Source organism: Egretta garzetta, unplaced genomic scaffold, assembly GCF_000687185.1.
Source record: "Egretta garzetta isolate BGI_Z169 unplaced genomic scaffold, ASM68718v1 scaffold154, whole genome shotgun sequence".
Classification (NCBI taxonomy): Eukaryota; Metazoa; Chordata; class Aves; order Pelecaniformes; family Ardeidae; genus Egretta; species Egretta garzetta.
The window spans coordinates 5,156,284-5,183,553 of NW_009259600.1; the positions used below are offsets into that span (position 1 = coordinate 5,156,284).

At 41.0% G+C, this 27,270-nt stretch overlaps 1 protein-coding gene across 1 annotated transcript; it reads right to left on the reverse strand.

The window, feature by feature from the left end:
* Positions 1-1,500: 1,500 nt before the first annotated feature.
* SNX31 (sorting nexin 31) lies at positions 1,501-26,358 on the reverse strand. The gene is made up of 13 exons (XM_009638312.1): positions 26,242-26,358; positions 26,022-26,136; positions 24,856-24,920; positions 16,485-16,595; positions 13,105-13,195; positions 11,337-11,424; positions 9,346-9,415; positions 8,788-8,880; positions 7,951-8,154; positions 7,342-7,437; positions 5,288-5,365; positions 4,223-4,282; positions 1,501-1,596 (listed from the first exon to the last, which is right to left on the reverse strand). The coding sequence occupies exons 1-13, from the start codon at positions 26,356-26,358 to the stop codon at positions 1,501-1,503; spliced, it is 1,284 nt and encodes a 427-aa protein (XP_009636607.1).
* Positions 26,359-27,270: the final 912 nt, after the last annotated feature.

The following is a 27,270-nucleotide window of genomic DNA, read 5'->3' on the forward strand; positions in this document are numbered from 1 at the left end:
CGGCCGGGCCAGCAGCGAGCGGGAGGCACAGACAGGAATGTGCTGACAGCCAGGAAAACAGCAGCTAGAGGAGACGGGGCAACAGCCTTCATGAAGACATTTATAGAAAAAAAAAAAAATCCAAAAATGTTAACTGTTTTTGTTAAATAAAGGCAAGGCCGCGACGTTGTCTCACGCTTTGCCCCCCAGGGGTGCTTTGCTGCTGACACAGCTGCCCTTGCTACCCCCACACAGGCAGCAAGTGCAGGCTCGGCAGGGGCGACTGCCTCTGCACCTGGGGTCTCTGCAGCACCAATGCTCTGCAGAGTGTAAGGAAATGGAGAAAACAAAAAAAAAAACCCACTAAAAAAAAAAAAAGGCTGAAATTATTTTACTCCCCCGAATAAGAATGGGGCTTTTTCTTTCATTTTTCTTCCCCTGTTCTCACACCTGATCCTGCCTTTCAGAGCAAGGACAGTAAGAAGAATCAAAGGTCCTTCAAACCTGATACAGAATATCGTAAGTTAGGGACTTCAGTGCTCTTGCCCTAGCAAACAACTTAGCCATGTGGTTAGTGGCGTATCTACCTTTACCCAGCTGCACCAGGTACTTGCTTACCCCTGTGTCATCAGCATAAACCAGCTCAATTTCTGATACGTACATTCAACAGATAGCCCTCCCTGCTGCTGTACCAGAGAGCACAGTACTAGAATCATAGAATTATTTGGTTGGAAAATACCTTTAAGATCGAGTCTAAACATGCCTGTCCACTACTAGACCATGTCCCTAAGCACCACATCTACACATTGTTTAAATACCCCCAGGGATGGGGACTCCAACACTTCCCTGGGCAGTCCATTCCAGTGCTTGACAACCCTTCCTGTGAAAATTTTTTTCCTGAAGTCCAAGCTAAACCTCCCCTGGCACAACCTGGGGCCCTTTCCTCTCGTCCTATCACTTGTTACTTGGCAGAAGAGACCAACACCTGGCTACAGCCTCCTGTCAGGCAGTTGTAGGGGGCGATCAGGTCTCCCCTCAGCCTCCTCTTCTCCAGCCTAAACAACCCCAAGCCCCCCCAGCCGCTCCTCATCAGACTTGTGCTCCAGACCCCTGACCAGCTTCATTAAGGAACTACATTAATGACATAATACTGTCACCCTTCAAAGCATGGCAGCTTTTGAATCGGCTCAGCCACCACGCTAATTACACTAATACTCACAGAAACATTATAAATGATATGTAAATAGGTTTTCCTCTTCTAACATCGTAGCACCATTTCTAATTAACCCTCCCCTTTCTGCCCCAACAATTTCAGTCTGGGGGGGGAAGAAGGCCAAAAAAGCATCCAGATTTTCAGCACCTGAATGAGCTCGTTCACTAGAGTTGTAAATACTACACAGAACACCCCAAAGGCAAGGAATTATACTCAATATTTTTTTTCTTTGCCCTTATAATTCAAACTTTCAACAATGGGTTTATTATTCCCAGACAATTCATTTTGAAAGACAGTAAAATAAATTATCACAGGTCCTCTTCTTTTATTTTCTCAAATACACAGTCGTCTTCATTTGGCCTAACCAAAAATCTTTTCCTTGATATAAAACCCGAATGGACTACCTGCAGTGAAACAAATAAAACAGTTAAAAGAGTATATGCATTTCAATAATTACAGGTAGATACAAACATAAGCCAGAAAATCTGACATGGTACTGTTCAGGTGCAGCAGTTGATCTCTTTATGTTGGCATTTCAGAGAGAACAGATTCCCCCCCGCTGGAATAGGACACAAGACCAGTTGTTTCTGCTCTTATCATTTATTGCAGTGCACTAAATGTGGTGCAGATTGAATTGCGGTTCCAGATGTGCCAACATCGATGTTATTGGGCATTATAGTGGCCACAAGGACATATGCACAGGTACTTTCACTGCCTACCAGGCCTTCTGAATTAGCCTAACTACTGTTAATCACACATTCTTAACTTTAACCATAACACCTGCATAAATGATACCTTTCAACTCTACTTTTCCTAAATGGTACCATGAATTGTCTGAAACATCCTAACACCACATCACCTGTTAGGTATAAGCAGGCAAACTATAAGCACCCAAGATACAAGCAGGCAAACTATACCCTTACATTGCATGTATCTGCAGTTTTCTGTTGTACTAGGAAAGTTTACGGCACGGATTTTTCTTCTACCTCTTGCAACATGGCATTTTGAGATATATATATATATATATCAAAATATATATATGTAAAGTAAATGTCCTGAAAAACCCTACTGAAAGTGTCTGTCACAAAGCTCTGGCAACCATGCCACAATAACTGACATTAAGGTGTTAGGCAACTGGAACCAAATTTTGTGTAGATTAATTGTGTAGTAGTAATTTCAAACCTCTCTTTTCCAAGATCTCTAAAAGACATAACAACAAAATTGCCTAGATGCAGGCACACTCTACAGCACAGCTCCGCTGTCTGCAAAGTCCACCTATTGCATACCAGTTAAATCATGTTTATCTGAATTGAAAAGATTATTCTTGATTTACCTACTAAATCTTACTGCTGCACTAGATTATCTATCCAAACAAGAATTTACAGGCTGTTATGCTGATCTAGTAGTATCCAAAACCAAAGTTAAGTTTTTCTTCTCATGAGTCAGCAGAAAATATTTGGCTTAAGTTTTCAGAGTCTTTGGACAGCAGCCAGTTAACCTTGCCACCAAGTCAGAGCAAAGACTTGTAAGAGTTTTGGGGATACCAATGGCAAAAATTACAAAGACCCAACTCAAACACCACTTTCTAATGAGAACATGCAAAGGTACGCTTCTGATACATTTTTCAAGCACCTTGCAGAGAAACAGAGGAATAGGAAAGGGAAGCCTTAAGAACCTTAATATTGCAATCACAGCATTTAGAAGTTAGCTCAGCATGGTTTAACATTTTATATTAATTGTCTGTCTAATGACATGGCTTGGTGCATGAAGACCTAAACCAGTTTAAACATGCTCTATAAAAGGAGGCATAGCATGCTGTACTATCATTTGCTTTAATAAACAACTCTAATTTTCTTAGTTCACCAAGGTTCCATATCAGCAGGCAGACACTGCACCAGCAAAGACACAGCTGATAAGCTCAGTGGCTTAATGTTGCCCTGTCCAAGGCTGCTCTCCTCACAAAAATTCAGAGGGAGCATTCACTTGCTCACAGTCAAGGAGTCACTTTAAAGTGTGTTCAAGTCAGAATGACTGCCTCAAGCCCAGAGTACCACTTAGTCCTTGCTAAAGTTGTACTGCAGCGAGGCCACCGAACCACTTCCTTCGGTCTTCGTCACAGAAGCAAGTCTATTCAGAAAGTCTTGTCTCCCTTTCTATTATTGGCAGGTTATTTGCGAATACTGAAGGCCACACCTTCCCTAGAATCCCATCTCCAGCAGTGACAAGTACAGAGCACTTCAAAGAAAGGGGCAAGAAAACCCCCTGCACAGGTTAATTGATTTGCTTATTGAAGAGCAATTAGTGAATAGTTTTATGCTGTTTCTGACAACATAGCCACATTAATTTTTTGTGAATTCAGATTTGGTTTTCTCTTTTAGAAATATTTCCCCTTTGGCCAATCACACACTGTAATTTATTTTAATTCACTTTATGTTATTCCCTTTCCATTTATTTGTCATCTCATATTCAACAAATTACTTGGAAAAGCAACATTTTTTAGCCATTTCGCTATTCAGGAACTATTAGCTATGAATACTGATTCCAGCAAATGAACTTGGAATTACATCTTTTACGTGATAGGAATGTAGATTTATAGATATGTAACATGACAAATTTTGCAAATGGGTACAATTCCCAGCTACAGGGAAGAACAAATGCACAAACAATCCCAGTGTGGAATCCAAGTACAAATCTGTAAGCTGCATCCACAGGCAGCTGCTGATATACATGCACGATCTCTGTATACATTCTGTCTTTCTGTAAACTTCAAATGTCTTATTTAGAAACACTTGCAAAAAGCAAATAAATTAAGCAAGTTGTCATTAAACCCATCAAACTAAACCAAAATGTTTATTCAGACATGTTTCTTGCCGCCTTCTTCCTTCCAAAACTCAAATTTAGCTCTTTTTCCTACACAAAGAAGTTTCCATTAAATTTATTTACTAAATTTAAAAAATACAGGTTGGGCTAAACACCACTAGCAAGCAAGACACACTCTATTTACATTTTGGAGACCGCTCTCTCACTAACCTGCTTTTGTTGGATGCTGGATTTCTTACTATTTTTCGTGGATTCAGGCATCTTGATCTCCTAAATAGATTGAAAAGTTTAAACTTACAAGAAGCTTAAGCACTCCCCCAAGTACTCTAACAAAATACATTGAGCAAATCAGCATTCCGTTCAACCCAGCAGAAACAGTGTACGAAATTTATTTACCCTTCTCTCATAATTCTGTTTTAGTCTAAGCTGAGTACTATCAACAGCTGAACAGTTAAATAATGGATGCTCATCTTAATAATTAAAGATTTACTGTATTCCCATTATAAATAAACTTAGAATGAAAGAGAACAAATCTTTTCCAAAATTAAAGTTGGTCTTTTCTTCTGAATCGCTTAGTTTAAAGCTGTGAAATAACATGCTGTTCGTTGCCTCATTGCTCACTGTAATCAGCATGGGTCTAGAAGATCACACATGTTCCTTTCCTTTTTTCTCTTCAGAAGTTTTCAGTTAGCAGACATTCAAAGTCTTTACATGTCACAAGGTTAAACAAAGGCATTATTAATGCTGAAAATTATTGTTAAAAATAACAAGTATCTAAAGACATTTTCATCCTTAAAGGCCTACACAAATAACAGCAGAAATATTTTAGCTACAAATTAGATTTTTATTTTATTAACACTTCTATTTAAAACCAAGAAGTTTCTCAGTGTGAATGTCACAGATCTCAAATTGGCCTAACATTGCAGCAGATGGAGCAAGCAAGTGAAGTGGTGAAAGAGCGAAAGCCAGAAATGGATACAACAGGGTAGTGCAGAACATTCAAAAATTATGCCATAGATACCCTTTATCATATGCAGCAAAAATTAAATGAGAGAGATTATTAAAACTGTGGTGATAACCCTCTTTGACATTCAGAATATTATTTCAGTAAAACTAAGCAAAGATGTACTTTTTAGTCAATTCTGTACTGAAGTGTTGAAACATGCAAGAGCCTTTTCCTCAATGGGACTTCTCTCAGCACATCTGGAAGAATGACAGAGTAGCAGGCTTATTTCTTTTAAATGCAAATTCAGATACCAACATACACACACTCACCATTTCTTGGCCTTCTTTGGCTGCCTTCATCATCTGTTCTGATATAATTTTCTTCAAGCAGCTACTGAGCAAAAAGGCCTAAAGAATGTAAACCAGAGAACATTCTGATTTCTTCTGTTAAAAGGTGTACTTGACTCTTCCATTCCTCCTCCACCAGAAAATTACCATCCCTAATGACTGAACTATTACTTCCCTAATTCAGTTAATTTTACTCTCTGCTTAACATCCCTACAGTGCACCAAACTAGCTGCAGTTGCTTAAAGCACAGCCTCAGCATGACTAACCCTCACGGCACTGCTCAGAGTGGAGAATAAGAGTTTTTATGGCTGGTTTTGTGAGGCAAGTTATTCTCTCTAGTTGTCTGCGGCTCCTACCTTAGAGGCTGCCAAATTACACCAAAGGTTAATCAAATGTGGCACTATCGGTATCAAAACCACTTTGACAAATGAAGCAAGCTGGAGTTCACAGGCACTCAGCACTGCTGAAAATCAAAGCCTTGGTGGTTATGCAAGATGGCCGCAACTGTTTGTAGACCAGCTCACAGCCACATCTTGCACAGGTAATATGAACGGAGCAGTGCGTGTTCATCCCACACGTTAGGTATCTAGCAGAGGCACCTCAGAGGGGAGTGGAGTTGTTCTTAACTCCTTATGCTGTCTGATCAGCATGTGCAACTCCGTGGGATGATGCGGCCCAACTTAAGGTCCAAATTGCGCCCTGGAGATGCACCTTACTGCTTACTCTCCAAAAGGAAGCATCTCAGATAGGGCGTCAAGCACCAAGAGATGAATCAAAGAAAATATCCTGTAAGATCAATGATGGAGGGGCTCTGGCTAAGCTCCAAATCATCTATTCTTTCCATTTTCTGTAGTGGGATCTTGGATCAAACCCTTGTTCCTTCCACACAGTAGCACGTTTCTGGCCTTTAGCTCTTCCTTACACTTCTGAGGGAAGTGAGATGCAGGTTTTCTAATCAGCAAGTCACTACATCAAGCACAGCCCTAATAGATTTCACAAAATTAATACTGAGGTAATTCTAGGGGTTTTTGTTCTCCAACAGCAAAGAAACTAGAAAGCTTACTGCTCATGTTCTCATAATACTTAGGCATGGCAGGAAATTAACACTTACTAAATAGCTGTGTGAACTGCATCATCACCCCAGAATTCAGAAGTCGTGTGTGGGAAATTAAGCATTTTGATTTTACTTGAAAAAGCCTGTCTGCTGCAAGGCAAGAGAAGCAGTTTACTTGAATAACAGGCTCTATACTTTTTATAGAAGCTCTGTACCTAAACTGAGATTGGTGCTGTCTTTGATACTGCAAAGCCTAGAGTATTTGCTAGGCAGCATAGCCACAGATGGATGACTTGAATTCCTGGATACCTTTCTCTTTAAAGGGCTGCCTGAAAACAGTGGGAGGAATGGCAGCCTACAAAGTCTTATTTAAGAATTATTTATATGTAAAAAAATATTTATCATAGAATCATAGAATGTTTTGGGTTGGAAGGGACCCCTAGAGGTCATCTAGTCCAACCCCCCTGCAGTGAGCAGGGACACCGCTAACTAGATCAGGTTGCTCAGAGCCCCGTCCAACCTGGCCTTGAATGCCTCCAGGGATGGGGCCTCCACTACCTCTCTGGGCAACCTGTTCCAGATGTCACATATCCACACCCTCCATTAACCTGTGTTTATATGGCTTATATTTATATTTGAATAATAGGATTTATTATGGAAAATGGGAGCCCTTGACCTTCGGTGAGTCTGACCAGTTAATGACTTTGGATACTTACTGACTCCAGTGAATAAGTGGCACCTCTCCACACTCCATCCCAGGCTTGCTAGAGTGCTAGACATTTCTCTTCAATGGGGGGGAAATCTCTTCCCCTTGTACTAGAAACTCAAATTCTTTTCCCCAGATATCCTTGTCCCTAGGCTAGCCTGCTTGAATGCATAGCTGCTGCAGTCTGGTAGAGAGGGACTAACACATTTTAAGACCCCCTATGGCTGTAAGATTACATTTTACTCTGATCCTTTCCTAAAAGGACTGAGAACTAACCTGTTTTGTGTACAAAATTATCCACTGCCATGTGCCTGAATTATTGTACTCAAATCTGAGCTCCAGAGTGTCTTCCTCACCATCTTTTGTAGCACCCTGAAAAAAAATAACAAATAACCAATGAACATAAGAAACAGCTAAAACCAGCATTAAGATGTTCAGCCTTAAATCAGAGTTAGTCAGTTAGGTTCGTTTTATACAGTATATAAATAAAACAGTATATAAATCCGTACCAGAACACTTCTCCTGGGGGAGGGAGCAAGTGGGAGGTAGGATGGGGGAGTCTTACAAGCATAAAGCTGGCTAAAGCAGTTCTTTCACTCCCACACAAAACTCTCTGCCAACTCTACCTCCAACAGGCAAGGAAAGGGGCAGGTAAAGTATGGCATGGAATACCAGGGAAGGGAGAAAACAGAGTAAGGCTAGATGGTTTACTGCTGTAAAGGCTGCCAAGGGAATATGTTTCATGATAGGTTTGGAGGGGAATATGGGTGGATAGGAGGGATTTAAAGCAGACCACCTCCTTCCCCCCAGCCCTGCCTTTCTCTGACAGCCTTAGTTTTCATGAAGAGAAAGTGAATTCAGGTACAAAGTCAGCAAAGTACTTACAAGAAAAGTAACCTGCCAACTTCTTAACCTGTTGATTTTAAAGCTGACCTCTTTGGTTTGGTTAGTAGGCAGTTTTATGCAGCAGTTAATCTCATCATTGCCGATGTAAACGTCGGCTGAGCAGCCTTCTTCTGGATAGTCACAAACACAAGGATCAAGCCGCATGTATCCATAGAACTGCATTTCTCGAATCAGCTCCAGGATCTGCACCAAAAAGACAGAATTAAAGCAATTTGCTGTAAAGGCAAGTGATATCTAGTGATTTGGAAAAAAAAAAAAAGAGGGGGCTATAAGGCAAATCTTTCAGATTCCTAATACTCTTTCTGCTGGGAAGACAGAGACTCACCAAAATATGTCAGTGCTAGATTCAGAGAATAGCACTCACAGTCCAGACTTAGAAACTTTTTTTTTACTGGATATGATGAGTTGGGTCTTTTGGATGCTTATCAGATATGATGAGAAGAAACAAAACTAACCAGTAAGGAATACTGAGAACAGCAGTCCCAGCAGTCTGAATTTCCATCTGACTTCCTAAACTGGATGACAAACCTTTGCACCTGAGTTTAGCACACAGACAAGTATGATTCACAGTCAAAAACTTCTTGCTAGCCCTTAGGATCCAAGTCATTCTGCTGGGATATTTTAAAATGCTAGCAGAATGGGAACCTCCTTTTCTATTGGTGGCTCAGTATCTAACCAGGAGACGGGAGACCTGGGTCTCTAGCTCAAATCACTCCACAAAATCATACCCTCTTTTTAAAGTCACAGCCTCTAGTGTCATTGCTTCAAAAACCACTTCTTTGATCTGTTTATATTGTTTTTAAAGTATCATTTTACCTTTGCTTTGTTTACATTTTCTTGTAGAAATTGAAGGTCCTGCATCTGCCCTTCTGTTGGTTTAGCCCAATTCCTCTTAACTTCCTGGATAGCCTTAAAAGAAGTTTTAAAAATAACAAGAGTCAGCAAAAATGTATTTCCTTTCTCTGTGCATGTGTTTCTGAGTGTCTGGGTGTGAAAGCTTTTTTTTTTGAACAAGGCCTTTGATTTTGGGACAAGTTCACTCTACACTGTTCTTTCCTCCCAAATTAATAGTTTCCAAAACTAGTAAAGCTCAACACACCTACAGTTCAGAATAAAAGTGCCTATCATGGCAAAGTGCCTACACACAGAGACATATAGATACATTACATACACTTGAAAATAGAGTGGATGGACACGTAAACATGTCCTTTTTGTGCAATACTTTTCCCATGCACAAAACATAGATGAGTTGGAATCTTTGCAACAAAGCAGTGTTAAAGAGGAACCATTTACAAACATTTCATGAATTTGTATAAAAGATGAAATTAATGTGGCCAAGTTACTTTTAAAGTTTTAGAGACCTTTCAGTTTTACCTGCATATACAGTAAATTCAGTGAAGCTCTACAACCCATCAGCAGTGTATCAAGAGAAGGATCCATATACCTTTTCCATGCCAAGAGAAAAAAAGTATTAAATTATGAAGATATGCTTCTAAATACGGTGTTTTGATTTTTCAGCTAAATATGATGGGAGCACAACCCAGAAAGATCCCATTACTTACCAGATTAAAAAAAAAACCAAACAAAACCACAACCAAAACACAACAAAACACAAAAAACAGTTGTGCTCTTGAAGCGTGTACTATACTCCTTCTTATACATTGTAGCAGAATGGAAATAAACTATAGTCAGGTCATCCAATCTCTCCACTTTGATTTTGGTGGTACCAAACATAATAGTTACAATTTAGAACTAAAACTTTCCTCCTCCTTTTCTCAAACAGCTTGAGGTTTGTGTACATAAAAGTTGTTATGGGTATCAGAGCATCCACTGCCATGCTGCAGTTCTGACATACAAGACCTAGCCTTAAACTAGCTCGCTACAGTACCAACTGCTGTAGAACTGCTGCAGAATCAGATCAGTACAGCAGCAAAGCAAGCTTAGTACTCAGTTATCCGAGTGCCATGTTGCAACAACGAGCTTGAGCCATTTTATTTAAAAGCAGCTTGGGCAAGCCTACATGACAATACAAACAGAGCAGCACAGGCTCTATAGCTGATACAGCTGTATTACTCACACTGCACAGGCGATACGTCTCCTGCAGCATGGGAACAACCCAGGGACTGCCATTTCCTACCTCTGTGCTTTGAAGCAGTGCTAGATGGAGAAGCATCTACTCAGACAGCCACTTTGTTATGGCTCAGTACCATGCAGAAGGCTGCTAGGTTCTCCAGTTTGTAAGGGCACATACAGGGAAACAGAGAGAGCTTTGTAGAGGCCAAGGTCTAGCCCAGTAGATTTAAACCAGACAAGTGACAACCATCAAACAACAGGTTTCTGTGTAGCTTCAAGCCAAGCAACCTTGCTTGCTGCCACCAAAAGGCATGCATGGTCTGTTCTTCCTCTTCTGCTCCAAACCACGGCCCTTGCTCTAGCATTCATCTGATGCAGCCAATGCAACTCAAAAAGCATGCAAAATTCTATTCCCTTTTTTCTTTTTCATTGTAGGGAGTAGACCAGACCACAACCACCACAGCCAGCCATTAGACTGGCTCAGCTATACTGCCTAACGGCACCCTCAGGGCACTGCTTGACAAGCGGGACTTTGGCACCAGACTGCCTGTCCCCAGGGTTTATCCTCACCCACAAGTCAGCACAACTGCTGGCTGCACAGCAAACAAGACTGGGGGACTGACCCAAGCCAAAAATAGGCCAGAAAAACCAAATAAAAAAATAAACAGCCAGCCAACTTATTTTTAGGCCAGGTTAGCTCGCCAGTCCAGTTTACCATGTCTGCCCACACAGTTCTTACCAGCATAACTCAGGAAGAAGCCTGAGGTGTGAGTAAATGAAAGGGGAAGAGTGCTCTGCTGCTTAAGCCAGGCCACTTACCAGAAGAAATGCTCAAGCTATGGCCTCAGGGATTTTGTGTATTAGTATACAGAAATGAGCACTTTAAATAAAAAGTAATCCATCTCTGCCTAAACAGCTGCAGCTTGCAACTCAGAACTCAAACTTCTCTTCTGTATTATTTACAGGTATATTCCCATTTGTGGTCACTGCATTATGCAGGTATAAAAATTAGGAGGCAAGCAGCCACAAAGCACCTCTCTATAGATTCTGAAAGAGAGAAGGAATAAATAGCTAGCTGCAGAAAAGGACACATCAGGAATACTACAGTGATAAAATTTAAAATACACAGGGCTACAGAAACCAGTTGATTCCAGTAACAAATTGGCCTCAGAGAAAAACAGTCAAGCTTCTGAGATTCAAAGAATTTGTAACTAGGTTATTCAAGGGATTTATTTCTCTGTTTATAGCAGTTATCACGCATCTCGGTACTTTCTCTTAAGCTTCTTGCTCACCACTTTCTGATCCCAAGCTTACAGTGCAACTCTTTCATGCTCTGAAGACTCACATAAGGAAGTTCAAAGTCTGCCACTTTTTTCACCACTAGGAAAAGAAGAAAAAAAAGAAACCAAAGACATTTGGTGAAATCTAGTGAAATAGCCCAGCTACTTTCATGTATCTGCTAGTGCTGGTTAGCAATGTGCTTTTGGAGAAGAAAAAGAACTTAACAAATATAAATTCTGGGGTAAAGTAAGGTGATGGTTTAGTTATCTTCCTCACTTCTCAGACTTTAAACTTACATAGCTCTATTACTTACAGACTAGCTCTACTCCCTTAGACTATGCTCTTATAGAATATCCTTTTCTCAAAACACAGCTAAGTAGTACAGATGTTTCTGCATTTAAAGGACAAGTGGATGCAAGCTCCCAGGACTGGCACTTTTCTTGAACAGAACACCAGACAAGAGCAGTGTAACTAACTTACAGCAAGAAAAGCACATCACTCTTCAGAGATTGCTGATTTCCTGTGCACTTTTTAAAAGTTAGATCAAAAGGCCCAAACCTGTAAACATTTATTTCTAAGCCAATGCCACAATTCAGGAGAATACTTGAACATGTGATTCTGAGCATGTGAGCAGTGGATGGTGGGTTACATTTGGACTTGATGTATTTGTGAGGAAAAAATCAAAGATGGATAGAAATGTGATCAACTGAAAAAACTTTTCTATTCTCCTGTGTATCTAATTATATTGCAATACAAGGCAAAAGTAAATCCATCTGCAACTGTGGTAGAAGAGTATATAAAACGTGTTGTATCCAGATACACTTGAGACATACTAATGGCCAGGGATTCTGTGTACTCAGAGATACCTTTCACAACCAGAGAGGACGGGGCAGGGGAATGATAAATAAAACAGACACAGACAGTAACATTCCTACCCCAGTGGGTAAGCCCAAGTTTACTACTGGACCTTCATCTTGAGAAGGTTCAGAAGAGCATTAACACCTTTATGCCAATGAAGAGATTGAAAAAAGCTAAATGACTTGTCAAGGCCACACAGAGAGGCTGCAATGCCTAGCTTTACTGCAGCCAACAGCAAAGGCTGTGTTTACTTCCCTGATGTGGCCCGAGCCTGTCCCAGCCCCAGGCCTGGATCCAGCCTCATACACACACCCGCCCACATGGGAAGCAGGACATCAGCAGACCAGTGAGGACATAAAGGCCCCTTCACATTTTATGCCCATAAAGAGACTCACAACCCTGATTTACAGCTTGCTCAGTACCACTGTGGTTAAGCTTAAGTTTCTATCAGTTAAGAAAGGAAACATGTCATGATATAAAGGAAAGTAAGCCACAGACATTGTTTATAACAAAAGAGTTTCCTGTCCCATTGTTAAACTCAGCATGTGGTCTATAAATTAAGAACTGTTTTATGTAGGTATGGCTATCTGATTAAATGCCTACCCAGAATTTCCCATGTGGTAAAGTTGCTACATGTCTTGTAAACTGTAAGGGACGTGATATTTGTATGCAAAAGTCTCACCCCTGCACCACACTATCTGTTGCCAGACTTTGTTCCCCACTACCACTGTTTCCAAGCCATGTGGGGAGAGGGCTTGAGGAGATTTCTCAGACAGGACGGGTCTTTTGGCCTGAGCAGGCTCACGCAAGCTCTGTATGGACTTCAGGTTCAGTCACTGTGCCCAATAAAAACAAACAAACAAAAAAAAAAAACAACAAAAAATCCAAGGGAGGCTAAGTTAAGCACCTTGTAAAGCTTACCAGATAGTGCTCCATCATCATGATCTTGAAAGAAAAATAAGCTAAAATACTTTATTAATTCTCTTGGTAGACCCATCTTGCATGACGTAACCTTTAAAAACAAAGGTCAGAAGCTTAGCTATCCATTAGCATGAATAAGGAAAAAATGTTCAATACCTATTAATTTAAATTAATTCTTTTTAAATTTTCCCTCATGTCCCATTTTAATTGCCCATTTAGAAGCAAATATAACCATTCCCATATTGCAGCATTTGAGTTTGTGAGGAGTTTCATAAGTTTTAAAGGGAAACATAAAAACATAATAAGATAGAAAATGTTTTCTACTCCACCATGGATTTAAGTATCCTCTAACGCAAGGCATCTGTCGTGTTATTCCAGATCTTTACTACTAAATCCTCAAATCCTGTTGTACAGTAAGCACTGTGTGCTCTGAGCTAACAACACTGCTCATGAGCATCATAAATACGTATTTTTACAGGATTTGTGTATTTTCCAAGCTGATAGAGTCCTCTTATTTTTCTAGGAAGTATCTAGGAGTTATGCCCCTTAACTGGAAGTGCAAGTCTTATTTGTAGGGTTCTACGATTCTGTGTGAAGGCTTCTGACAAGAGCAGATTTGAGCTCTATTGAGCTTTCATTGTTGACAGTGCATAAGGAGGAAAAATCCTACCCAGTTGAATAAACATTTGCATTGTTTTTATCTTGCTGTGGCCCCTCTACATCTTTCCTGAAAGAGGACAGAAGTAGCACCAACAGAAAATGCAGAGATTATTTGTAGGACCAGCTGCACAATGGGATAGCGGGGACAGAAAAATCAGGCAGAGGCGAGTACAGAAACCGCTGAATCAGACTGGGGCAATTGTCTTGTTCTATTTTAGGTCCTGAAAAATCAAAGCCTAAGTTAAAGCAGCCATAGCCTATGAGCACAGTGCCATCAGAGCATTCCGAAATCCTGCAGCGACCATAATCTTCTGAGTTTGCTCAGGGAAGTGGTGTGGCAACCATAAGAAAACTCTCCACCCTGAGAATAGTCCTGTCATAGCTCATCTGGCAGATTGTGCAACCTGATAGAGGAGTCATGCTTTGGTCAGAGAAGCTGGACTTTCTCTGAGCACAAAGTGGAAGCACCGGTTTTCAGCCTTCTCCCAAAGGGTGCCAACCCCAAAACACTTCCAGCTCTGTCACAGTCACAGCATTGTAAATTCACTCATCTCCACAGTATCAGCTGGTTTAAAAAAGCATATATGTTTTTGTGCATGGAGAAAAAAAAAATAGACATCAAGCTAAATATAGGTTGGGAAGAATTGTTCCAAGTTAAAATTAAAGAACACAGTCATGAGGTTTTCCTTACACTTGTTAATATCGGGACTGCTACCGGAGAGGGCAGCAGAACATAAAAATCACTTGCCTCACACTCAGTTCAGACACCAGGTATAATAGAAGAAAGTTTCAGAATTCCAAACACAAAAGACAAAAAAGCGAGTATTAGCAGCACCATCCTTCATTCTGTCTGCCTCTGTGCTAAGAAGTCCCCACAAACTGCTTTAAGAAATTAGCCAGAGCTTCAACATGTTATCCCTTTGAAGCATAATACTAAGCGTACCAGATGGCATTTCCCAGGAATGTCAAACAGAACTCTGATTCAGTCAGATTTTGACTTATTTTATTTCTTGGATCAAAGCACAAGCTGGTATATGCTGCCTGAATACCAGGATGTTGGTGAAGAGATGGTTGCAAAGTCTACCTCCACTGCAAAAGAACAGTGAATGCGGTAGCACATTTACAGTGACAAAAGCTAAATAATTCCTAAGAGTCCTATCTTTAAGACCACAAGAGAAGAAACAGTGTCTGTAGCATTTCAAATGTCATTGTTTCTCTAAAGTGCCACATAAACATCAAACATCTATAAATGCAATATACAAAGCAACATATACACCACCACTGTCCGGCTCAGAAATTACTTTGACCCACTGCAAAACTAACAAGCTTATCAAGGTCAATTTATTAGTATTTTTTAAAGTATATTAGCAAATCTTTTCCTTACTCGAGGTCCCTATGCAAGCCTCCTATCTAAAAATGTCTCCTTACTTCTTCCACCCTACTAGCACCTACTTCACTCTCCACAAATCAAAATTCCTATCTCCCTGCCACCCCCAAGGCTTTTTACCTTCAGCATCTCCCACCCCACAAGTCTCCTGTTGCAGGGTCTAAGGTCAACTCTGACACTTACCTTCCCATGGAAGAACTGGTCCCAGCATTGCCTCGGGTGGTGCAAACCCCACAGCAGAATGAAACCAACAAGGGGTTACCCTGTGTTATCCAACTCATGGTAACTGTGCACAGATACTGTGTGTTCTGCAGCCAGACTAACACAGGTCAGCTTGACAGAGGAGGGTGAATACATGTTCAGCTTGCTTGTACCTGTGGCCAGCTGAGAACTACCTCCACAAACTCAGACTGCAAAGCCACAATGGAAACAAGTACACAATTTTCTGTATGATGAGAGGAAATTGCAGATACCCATGAAAAAGAAGAGCACCCATCTGGCAGGTGTATGCTTTGTTAGTGCTGTTAAATTAGAAATAGGAAGAGGCTTCAGCCTTGCTCATGCACACACACGTGCAAATACACAAAACATGCAGAGCCACTGCTGCTCCTCCTCTCCTGGCATAAGAAGGGAACCCCAGCTGAAAGTTTCAAACACAAGCCAGCCAGTTGTGTAAACAACATTTGGTTGCTACTGGTTTCAAAATGTAAGTAGCAATTGTTTACTGTATGTATTACAGCAGCTGTTGCAGACATCTCAGAGCCACAGTGCTAGAACTGCGCCAATACTGCAAAGGAAGTCCCCCAATTTCACAGCAAGCATCAGGGGACGCAAAATAAATAAAGGAGAAGCATGCAGAAAAACAAGACATATCAGTTACACAGTAAGTTTTAACAGCAGTGCACCAGCTAAGACATAAGCCAAGACTAGACCATCATTTCTGACTACAGTGTCCAAGCACTTTCACCCACACTGTGCTAAAACAAAGGGGGGGGGGGTTTAATTAAGAACGTCTCCCCATAAGGACATATTTTCTGATTCTATCATATATGAAGGGAAGCTGAACTTGATAACCAAATATCACAGAAACAGAGGGCATGTAACATTGAGAAGAGATAAACTATGGACAAATGTAAGAACCAAAAAAGCTCATCTGCAAAATCAGCAATGCCCCCCACCCTCCCGGTACAATAAAACCCTCAAAAACCACAGAAATGTTCAAATACATGTGTCTTCTAATACAGAGTTTTATCCTTTCCTGACTGAAGTTATCTTCATTTTTGCCTGCTTCTCACAAATGAAAAATTTCAACACAATTCTAAAAACCCATTACCTCTAATATTCTTTCTGCAGTGTCCGATGTCTGGATATCAAGTCTAATATTGCTGCCATCAGCGAGGTAAATATCCAAAAAGGCTGTCTGGGTCTGGATCTTAAATGTGTCCTGTTAGGTAGAAACAGAACACTGTTTTATTGCTTTCCATATTGCTGGAGCCCTTCTGAAGATGCTGATGCTCCATTTCCCTATTTAGTTTGGTAAAATAAACAATTGAGATTACTGTTTACTAAACAGTAAGTTACTAAAATTACTGTTAAAGCTTGCAGATGACAAAAAAAATATGCAGAACAGCAAGTGGGAAGATACTGCAGAATTAGAGGAGGGTCACTTTGATGTTAACTGAGCACAGGTTATTTAGCGTCTCAGAATCTGTAGGAATGACACAGTCACCGTCCTAGAAATAGAGACTCCAAGAAGAGGAGGCTGATAAACAGCTGCATGTGAATATTCAAAGCCACAATCTTGCCAAAAGGAAAAAAATGCATCCACGTACCTATTAATAGGAAAATCTCCAGAGAGAACAATGAGGCTATAGTATCTTAATACACCAGAGCCACTGCTACTGGAATACTGTGCACAGTGCCAGTGCCCAAGGTTCAAAACCACCGCAAACAGAGAGGAGATGCAAAGAAGAAACCTAAAAGCATTTAGGTCATGAGAAAACAGGCCTCACAGTAAGTCACCTCAGAAAACTTTTACGTCTAGACATAATAAATGGGTGATAAACAATCAGGAAGACTAAAGTACAGAAGCCAGATCCAGTGGCTGTCAGCTGATGATAGACCCAGTCAGACTAGAAGTAAAGCACAAATTTCTCACAGTGAGGTAGCGCCCAGAAATGGTGTATTCTACACTGGTTTTATATCAAGACTTTACATTTCCCTAAGGACTTTCCCAAGCTCAGACTCAGAAAGCCCTATGCTTTGCTATGCATGAGAAGTCAGACTTACTTGTTTCAAGAGGATGGACACTAGTTTGAGAACTCCCTTGGGGATGCATCTGGATGAGGTGGCAGAAACTCCTCTCTGCAGCTCCTCTTCATGTTGTCTGCCCTGTATCAGAGGACAGCAATGGTCCTTCTGGTATTTTTATTAATTAAGGAGAGGAACTTCCCTTGAGATTCATAGCAGAGGAAGAATGCCATAATTGCACATACTGCATGCAATATTAAATTTTAATTTCTTGCATCCACCTTTGCTAGCCTTGTGGAAGATACAGGAAACTCCCTGGGAGCCCTTAGATTTCAAGTACTCTCAGTATCTTGCTGCAATCTCTTTGTGGTGCCTGTATATAGGAGCTTCTCCCGACCCCTGCAATGTCAGCAAGAGCAGGGTGGCAGGGCTGACATTTATGCTCTGTGCTCCATTTGGTACTCCCTTTGGGTACCCTAGAGACCATGCCAAGATGTGTGACTCCAGTTAACTAACTCAGCTCAGACTGGTAACTTTTTTGGGTCTGAAAGACCATATATTTTCAGTAAATCTGGCTTAGTTAAGAGTTATTTCAAGGTAAGATCAAATGCAAACAAAATGTGTTTTCTTCCACATCATCTAAAAATTAAGAACGCATCGACAAGTTTGTAGAATGACGTGGGGAAAAAAGGTTTTGAGGAAATACAAAACAAAACAATCTTTCTTATTGAAACCGACTTCCCATGGATTTTCCTGACACCCAGTATTTCACCTAGCTGCATGCCTACACATCTGTTTGCACCTATTAAAGAACAGGAGAACCTCTTCTCAGGGCATTAGCCAATGTCTTACCTGAGGTCCCTCTGGGCTTCCACACAGATTTAATCTTTATCCCCAAACTAATTTCCTTCTTATCCAGGAGACAGGTCTAGTCATTCATCTTAATTTAAAAAAGCATTACTTTGCTTCCGTGGAGATACTAAAGCCCCTCTCTCTCTTACATCAAGGACCATCTCCTGTGCTTACCCAAGTACTTTACTACTTTCCCCAAATGGGCAGGAGTGGACACTTCCTCAGAAATGCCTTTGGTGCACCTATTTTGGTATGAAACATTTCACATGTGATAAAATTCTATGCAAAATGTGGAACAAACATGGGATGCAAACATCAGAATGAGACAGACACATGTAACTCATGACTCTCAACAAAGGGCAAGCAGGTCACTACAGAGCCAGTTCACTACCCAGGACTCAGCAGTGCTGGTGGGTAAAGGCGAGTGCAAAGGCTCACACGCTGCAGTAAGCGCTTCTGGGTGCGGGCTGCTAACGCTGAAGCTCCTATAGGGGAAGGGCATGGAGGAGGACTTCATGCATCTACTTCTGCCAGATCCTCACTGCTGCTCCTGCAGCTTTCACAGCCTAGCTACCTGCCACCTCGTCCACAGTGGCAGCCCAGGGTCAGAGACACAAAGGTCACTTTACCTTTCTGCCACTCAATGGGAGTGACACCTCGCAGCACCCTACCCTACCCACCACCTCACCACTTAGCAATCAGGAGGGGAAGAAAAGCACGATCCAAACTTTCAAGCTGTTTCCAGGCAGTTTGAGTTCTCCAAGAACTATTAGTAGGCAGATTAATTTGAGGATTTACAAGACAGGATGTATTAGAGAAAAGAAAAATCTCGGTCCCATCTAGAATGGTCACATTAAGTATCACTGTTTAATACTTAAACCAGTGGTTTCCACAGTCTTCTTTTAAAAACTGCTTTAATTTATCTTATTTCACGCTACTGAACAACAGGCACAGTTTCATTTCATGGATTTGAGGACAAATTCCTTCCTTTCTTATCTCTAACTTTTGATTACTGTTCTCTTAATATGGCTATGACACAACAAACCAAGAATAAGAATTACCTTAAACTGCAGGGTTTGGGGATTCCCCCCCGCCCTTCTCACATGCTTTTACCCCAGAAGGCAGAACTGTCCACGCAAGAAACTCCACACATTGTTCAGTGTTATAAATATTTGTTTAGCCTCTTATCAGCGAAGCATTGTTGAGACCAAAAAAATTTACTTACATAAAAACAAAAGGAGGAAACAGTGCAGTCTGTAAGGCAGGAGAAGACAGTGCTAAGTGAAGAAATACAAATACAGACATGTCCCTAAAACAACACAAGAGAATCCAGCATAAGTTTAATACGACAAATACAAAGGGAAGAGAATTTATCAGTGTTGGGGATAATTCATTTAGTAAGTTCATTTGGCAATCCCAGCCACTTCCAAAATGGACAGAAAAATACTTTTGAAGGAAATTTGGAGCAGTGAATCAGAAAAGTTCAGCTCTTCTCCCAGGCTGCTATTCTGGTTTTGGGAAAAGCAGTAGAGTCATTGTCTCATCTACTCAAAACAGGCACCAACATAAAAAAAACCTGTATTTTGGCAACAGTACATGTTCAGTAGTACTTTTCACATTTCCTACACTTTCGCTCCTGAAATTCAAGGAACATACCATATAGCTAGAATTGGACACTTTCTTGTATCCCTTAATACTGCTTATTTGGATCTTCCCTTAATGCTGTCACTATTACTTGTGGTAAAGTCGCCTGAAACATCTAGAACTGCTGCCTACTCCCCACTTGCCTGCCCCAGTAGCTTGAAGCACAGCTCAGTCATTAGTATAAGAATACAGAATAATACACAGTTGGTGAGGGATTTTCTTCTTTTTTTTTTTGTTTTGTTGAAAAGAACAGTTTTGGGGGGGAAAAAAAAAGTAAAACCACAAAAACCCCAAACAAGCCAACCAAAAGAGGTATCTACTATATAGTTCCCCCACAGTTTTCTCCCAGTTTTTCTTTAGAAAACTTAAAATTAGGTGATTTTGTTTTAACAGAAATCAACACCAATCTGAACCCTTGGCAAGCTCTCAATGGATTTGTCGCTAAGAGGCATGGGCCATAAAAGGAGAAAGGGCAAGAATGGAGGCCCTTATTACAACATATTTGAAAAGAACAGTGGGTCAGGGACTGAATTGCATCTTAACATTGAAACAAAAATAAAATGGACATCCTTGAATTAAAATTCTTCAGAAATTTCTATGCCAGAAACATTTTCCCCTGGCTAGCACACAATAAAAGTCTGAAAGTATGGGAACTTACCACATGAAATTCAGATTTCTGGCCAGCTGCACTTTTGAAACAGAAGTTCATAAATTAGAACCCCAACCTGGTTTGATATGAAAGAAATAACATTTTTAGAGCAGTGCTGAATTTGTAGATACTCAGCCTGACTTCTGTTTGTGTACATACACACCAAACACATTTGTGAGTTGCTGAAAGTAAGTACAGAGGAATGTTACAAGCATGCATTCCTCCACTGCATGCACAAATGGTAAGTGCGTTGCAAGTGCAGAGAAGCAGAGGCTGCATATTCAGGGGCTCTAGGCAAGAAAACACAGGCCATGATCAGACCAGATTTGATTCCTGGTAACACCTGCAGATTTCTGGGTTACATTCTACCTACACTCTCAATAGCATACACACCACAGCTCTCCTATGGTATTCAATCCTTGGCCTCATGCTTGCTCCTCAGAAGAAAAACCACCTTACACTGGAGTCCTTTGATGAAGGACCACATAAGAGCACCGCTTTTTGCCTGTTATCAGGTACTGGTTGGCTCTCTTTGCTCAATTACTCAGAGAGTTTTCATCTGTCCTTTTGCCAACAGCTGAATCCTTTTGCTCATGCTAAAGGTTGCTGTTTACCAGCAGCACAGACTGGAAAAGATCAGCCTCCTAGATCACTAACTCCAAACCTCTGCTGCTGCAAGGAAATGTGTCTCAATTTTATTCATAAATGCATAATGACTGTCTGTCCTCACAGCTGCATCCTGAATATACCATATTACTCCATGGGTGCCCAATACAGAGACAGCCCATGATCTCAGCTCACATTCAAGGATATAGATGAGTTGCATTAAAATGAGACTGATAGGGATGTATGTACCTGCTCATATTGTCTTTCTCCCAATGAAAAAGAAGTCACAGCATGGCCACAACGGTCTCGTCCTGTTAATAACTTCTTGCAGGAACTGTGCCATTTGTCTTTAGGGGCATATAGTGAATCTGTCTCTCCAGCTTGGTCACTGGCCAAACGTGCAGAGTTTTTGGAAGAGCAGAGAGGCAGGGAGGTTATGGGTTAGGTTGTTCAATGCTGCTACACGATAGTGTTGGTAAATATTTCAGCAATGTTAGTTTTCAGTAAAGCATCCATTGTGCCAAGCTGCTTCCCCTTGTGTCAGGAGCCCTGCTGTCCCCTGACAACTTCTCCCATGAGGTTAGGTTGCTGGGGAAACAGACAGAGCATGCCTGCTATACGGAGCAAACTGTAACAACCTATGCAACAGGTGAAAGTGGTGCTGGACAAAAACAGGGGCCTGGAAAGCAGGGTTAACCTGCGTGGGCTTGTCCCCGCTTCAAAAGTTTGCCCTGTTAGATACGATCATGGGGATATAGCTGGTTGGTGAGATGCTGAGCGCAGATAGAGATGAGTCATGTTGAACACTGTCAGGCAGCTGCAGTAAAGCCATGGTCCTTGCACAGCACTCCCACTCCAGGGAGTGCTGGTCTCAGCATACCCTTCACAGCCCCATTCAGAAGCAAAACACAGGACAGGGATCAGAAAGGCCTTAAACTCAGTTTGATTTTTCCTTTGCATCTTCTATTTTAGTCAGTGGCATATACAAGTATCTTCAGCTAGAACCTTAAATACTGCCTTTTTTAAGACAAACCAAGAAAATGAAGCAAGCACTAGCAGACTACCTGAGAGGACAGCTCTATTCTCTCTCACAATGGAAGATAGAAATGAAGGTGAAAAAAGTCAGCAGTAAAATTTTTAGGAAAAAAAACCCCTAGCCTAGTAATCTCATTCACCACTGGTTTCCTATCTTATCATTCTATTAAAACTGAAGGTTTCTATTATAAAAGCTGCCCTGGTTTTACCTGCAGACAGATCTGTGCTCAATAAACAGCTCTGGTGGCAGAAAAGTGGCTGACTGCTTCCCGTTCATTGCCAGCTGTGGTGGGGTCCCTCTGCCACTTCTCCCATGTTAGCTGGCAGGTTGCTTGTACAGGTGTGCACTAACTTGTTTCAGGTAACCAAGACTGACTAGTCAAAACCAGTCCATGTCATTGACGAAAAGGAGCATGCTATTTCATCATTTCAATAATGTTTTATTCTTGAATCTTTCCTTAATCATCCTTCTTGCAATATAACATAAACAAGAGCAAGTTTGGGGTAATGCCTGGTTTTAACACTACATAGCAGTAACACTGAAACCCTAACTATGTTTTCACTCCTAAGCAATGTGTAGGATGCTAAGTGCTGCCTACACATCTTCAACAACGGAGAAGGAAAGAACAGCGCAGAGGTGCTTTAAATATGAACTTCACTCCATGTCTTTCAATGTTGTTACAGAAATTTTGTCACTCTGCCATAAAACGTCTCACAAGTCACAGTACACTAATAAATACTGGAACATGCACAAAGCCAGTTTGTTGAGTGAGATTCTTTAATAGCCAAAATGAATACTTACTCAGCCATCAGTTACACCAATGAAAGGCACTGTGCACAGCTAATGACAGTGGGTGCACTCCTGTCTTTCACAGAGTTATTTGATCTCTCTTAGGAGCTTGTTCTTTACCATAATGAAAGAACACACAGAGCACTACTGCTATTTGTATTATGAAGCAGTAATTTATGTAAGCACAAGCATTTTAAGTTTAAATTGTAAACAAAAAACCCAGGAGAACTACTGTCTTTGCCAAGCAGGAAGCCTAAACATCATGTATGAAAATCCGTTGTATTGTGGAACAGAAGCTTGGGTTAATTTCATGTCCTGGGAATGTACTGACCTTGCTCTAATGTTTAAGGTATAATTCAGTGCCTATCTTGAACTCTACAAAATAACTGACTGCTTTTGGCAGCACAGTCATCCCATGCCTTGATAAGCACACACACACAGACATACGTGACCCATAAATCAAGTAAGTGTTACACATGTACTTATCAAGCCACCTCTCTTCACCAAAAGGGCCTTCAGTAAAGAAAAACCTAAATATACAACATCATTTTTGATGGTATGTTAAGAGAAATCCACAATACTGGCATGCCAAACGACATCTTTAAACACTGCAAACATGCATTTTGAATCATTATTTCCTGCCAGAACTTTGTCAAAAAAAAAGTCAGTTGGCAGTGTTTTAACTTCCTTTAGCAGACCTGTTATCAGTCTCATCAAGACTAATTAAGACTCAGCAGTAATTGCTGAGAGTTATCTGTAGGGCCATAGCAGGCATTGGATCAGAACTAAAGACAGACTGCTTCTCACAAAAGAAGTACCTAATCAGAAAGGGGCTTTCCATTCACTGTCTTGAACACTTCAGCAGGTCTGAATTTAAGAGACTGTAAATAAACTGTATCTTTTTATTTTTGAAGGATATACAAAAAACCTTTCTAGAATTTATTAGGAATACTTCTTCACACCATTTTCTATAGCCTTTCTGAACTCCCCTTACATACCTTAATCACACATAGCAAGTGAAGAGCTCTTGAGTCACAAAACCCTTACTTGGTCCTTCAAAACATCCCCTATCTCCAGAAGAACTCACTGCAAGTGAGGTTACAGCAGCACCAGCAGTATGCCAAGCACTTCCCAGAAAACTAAAGCAGCATCCCCTCCCCAAAAATGCTGTTGGAGTCATACTGCACCCACCTGCTCCAAAACACTACTATCCTCATAAGAACCACAGCAGCTGGAGAGGAGGTAAGGGAAGAAAAAGGATGTACAGCACCTTGCAGTAGTCAGGCACAAGCAAGAGCTATCCGTGCTCCAAGCCTGCCAAAGAAAGATCACACATGGCATGGAGAAGGTGGACCACATTAAAATGGATTTCAAAAGTCATCTAGGTTGTAACAACCCAAATACATGGCAGATTCTACCCATCACTACAGTTGCAAGATAAGGGAACATGACATTTTCACAGCAGTCATCAATACACTTATCAGTCAAAAGCACTGACACTACCAAAAGGCATTTACAGTTGCAAAATCCAAGAATGTGTGTAATCCTTCTATTGAGCTCTCACAAAGACTCTTCTGGGAACTGTTTAGAGGCAAAAGATTCATCAGATATGCCACAGGATATAAAAACAAAGCAAATAGTTCTTTCCATGTGAGAAACAAGTTCATACATGGACAAAACAATAGCAATACTGTTATTATTGCCACCCAGGCTTCACAGAGAGCACTCTCATCGGAACACGCTGCTTTACAAGACAGACAAATACACTAAGAGCACAAGGAAAGGAAGACAGCAAAGGAAGCCTTGAACTTAGGAGGTAGGATAATATTTCAACTCTTTCATATAACAAACTATTTGGCCGAAAAATTCAAAACTCACCTGCTGTAGCTTTCGGAAAAAACCTATGAAGACATCACTATTGGTAATACTTGAATCCAATGTAACTGAAAAACAAGAGAAAAACAGGGAGGGAGGAAACCAAACCAAGAGATCAAAAACATGGCTAGCGTCTAAAAACAAGATGTATAAAACATGACTTGGTTAAACAGCCAGTGCTACTGTACTCATCCTTTGGTTTCTGCACAGCTACCTTTACTAGCCTGTTAAATCACTGAAGCTATGAACAGTGCAAAATATATGTAGTGTTGCTGTTCTCCCTACATTAAGGTCCTTGGCCATGTAATTCCAGGGTCACTCATAGCCAGTAACTCTAAAAGGAACTGTTGAATAATCACATTTAAAAAAAAAAACAAAAAAAACCACACACCACCACCCAAACCACTAAGTAAGATTTTAAAGACTAATCTTGAACTTCTGTTTTGTAAGTCTTGGCACAAAGTATCTGAGGCCAGAGGCTACAAAACCTCTTTAAGCTCATCCCCTCACACACCCTTCTTTTTGGGTAGTTGAAGTGGTTATATTTTTTTATTTCTTGGCTTACATGAAACTCACCAGATGCATTCTAGGGATCCTGCAGACCTGGTTTATAACACAACACATTGTGCCCGAGATTTAATTTTTCTACAAACTCTTGTTATAATTCCCACAAGTCTGCCTGGAAACCCTTGAATGGAAGAGGTTTTATGCAGAGCCCCATTCCATATTACAATTCTACCGGTCCAAGTGCCTGTCTTTTTTGCCTCCCTCTTTTACCCACCAGCTATGAGTTCTCACACCCGGCCCCATGTCAGCTCTGGCAGTGGTGAAGCAGCAGGGATGAGTGGCTCAGCTCACTGATCTGGAAGACCAGAGAATGGCCAGACTACAGGCTGCCACCAGACGGCCAAGTTGGCTTAAGTTTAGTGTGAAACCGCACCCTTACATTTTGAGAAAGCTGCAGAAAGGCAGCCGCTTCAGAAATAAGAGAAATATGATATGCTGCTGTTCTAGACCCAGTGAACCAACGGACAGCCCCAGCCTTTTAGACACACCCTTACTCAGCTCAGTATAGAAACAAAGGACCCTACAGTCACAATTGTAAACACATCCTCAAATGTTTAGGCCCTATGTATGAAAGCTGGTCAGGCCGTTATAGCCAGGCTTACCATTCTGAAGGTACTGCTCCAGCTGAGACCGTCTCTCATCTGCCATAGACTTGGTCATTACCAGATAAAACTTTGGAGGGAAAGCAGGCACAGCGCTCCCAAAAAGCTGCCTCAGCTACAAGACAAGCAAAGGAAGGCTCCACATCAGTGAAGAAGTATTCATAGCTTCCAAGGAGCTTTCAATGCTCTCTTGTCTTGACAGTGAGACTTGATGACCTACAAAGGGCACGGGGTAGCCACCCAGCACCTCCCTGATGGCCCTCAGGGCCCACAGCGAGGGTAAAGCCTTTGCCCGGGCAGCCACCAGAAGACAGCCCTCTTTTGATAGGTTTCTCATTTTCACAGTCTTACCACTTCTGAGCTCCTGACCCAAGGTTAATACAATGTTACTTTCCTGGCTTATCAGCTAGGTCTTGTACACCTCATGGACAAACAAGATATGGTTACAGATGTCTTTTCTTCCCAATGCATCTATAAAGGATTTCTTTGATCTATACCCACAGAACTACTTTTTTAGAGTTGGTGACTTCTCCCCTTGACTCATGCTATCTGAGAGGCTTTTATTATTTTATCCATGAGTGGTAATAGCTTTTATCAGATCATCTAATATAGTCAAAAGAAAAAAAAACACCAAACAAAAAAACCACCAGAGAATCTTTCAGGAACACAAACTATCTGAAAGTTTGATTCTTCCTCCAACTATATCAGCTGGCTAATATGAGCATAATGTCTCTGTACAAACCCTACCTCATTTATAAACAGACCTGAAAGAACTAGAGAACTACAATTACATTATCTTACGTTAGCGTAAGATAGTTCAAATGTAGGTTTGGGCAGTAGTTGGTCACTTGGAATTGTAAAAATTCTCTATTATGGGCAAATTATCTCAAGAGAAGGACAAGCTATATTTACCTTCCCAATATGCATATTACTAAACACAGCAAAATAGAGCAAGTTTGCCTGGAAACATTCCTTCACCTAAACCAAAACAATATGGCATCTGATCTTTGACGATCTGAGTCTTTAGACTCCTATAGTACGCTGAGAAATTACTACTAATTAAATTTTAATCATCAATATTCAACTCAGCAATTAGTGCCACTAAATCCTGTGAAAGATGTCATTTTCCCCTCTGGCCCCAGCTGCCCAAGTCTTTCACATGACTCCAGCAGCTGAAGCTTGAAGACAAAAAAAAGTTTATTAGCGCAAGAATTAGCAATACCTTTTCCTGCCTGTTGGCTAAAGACAG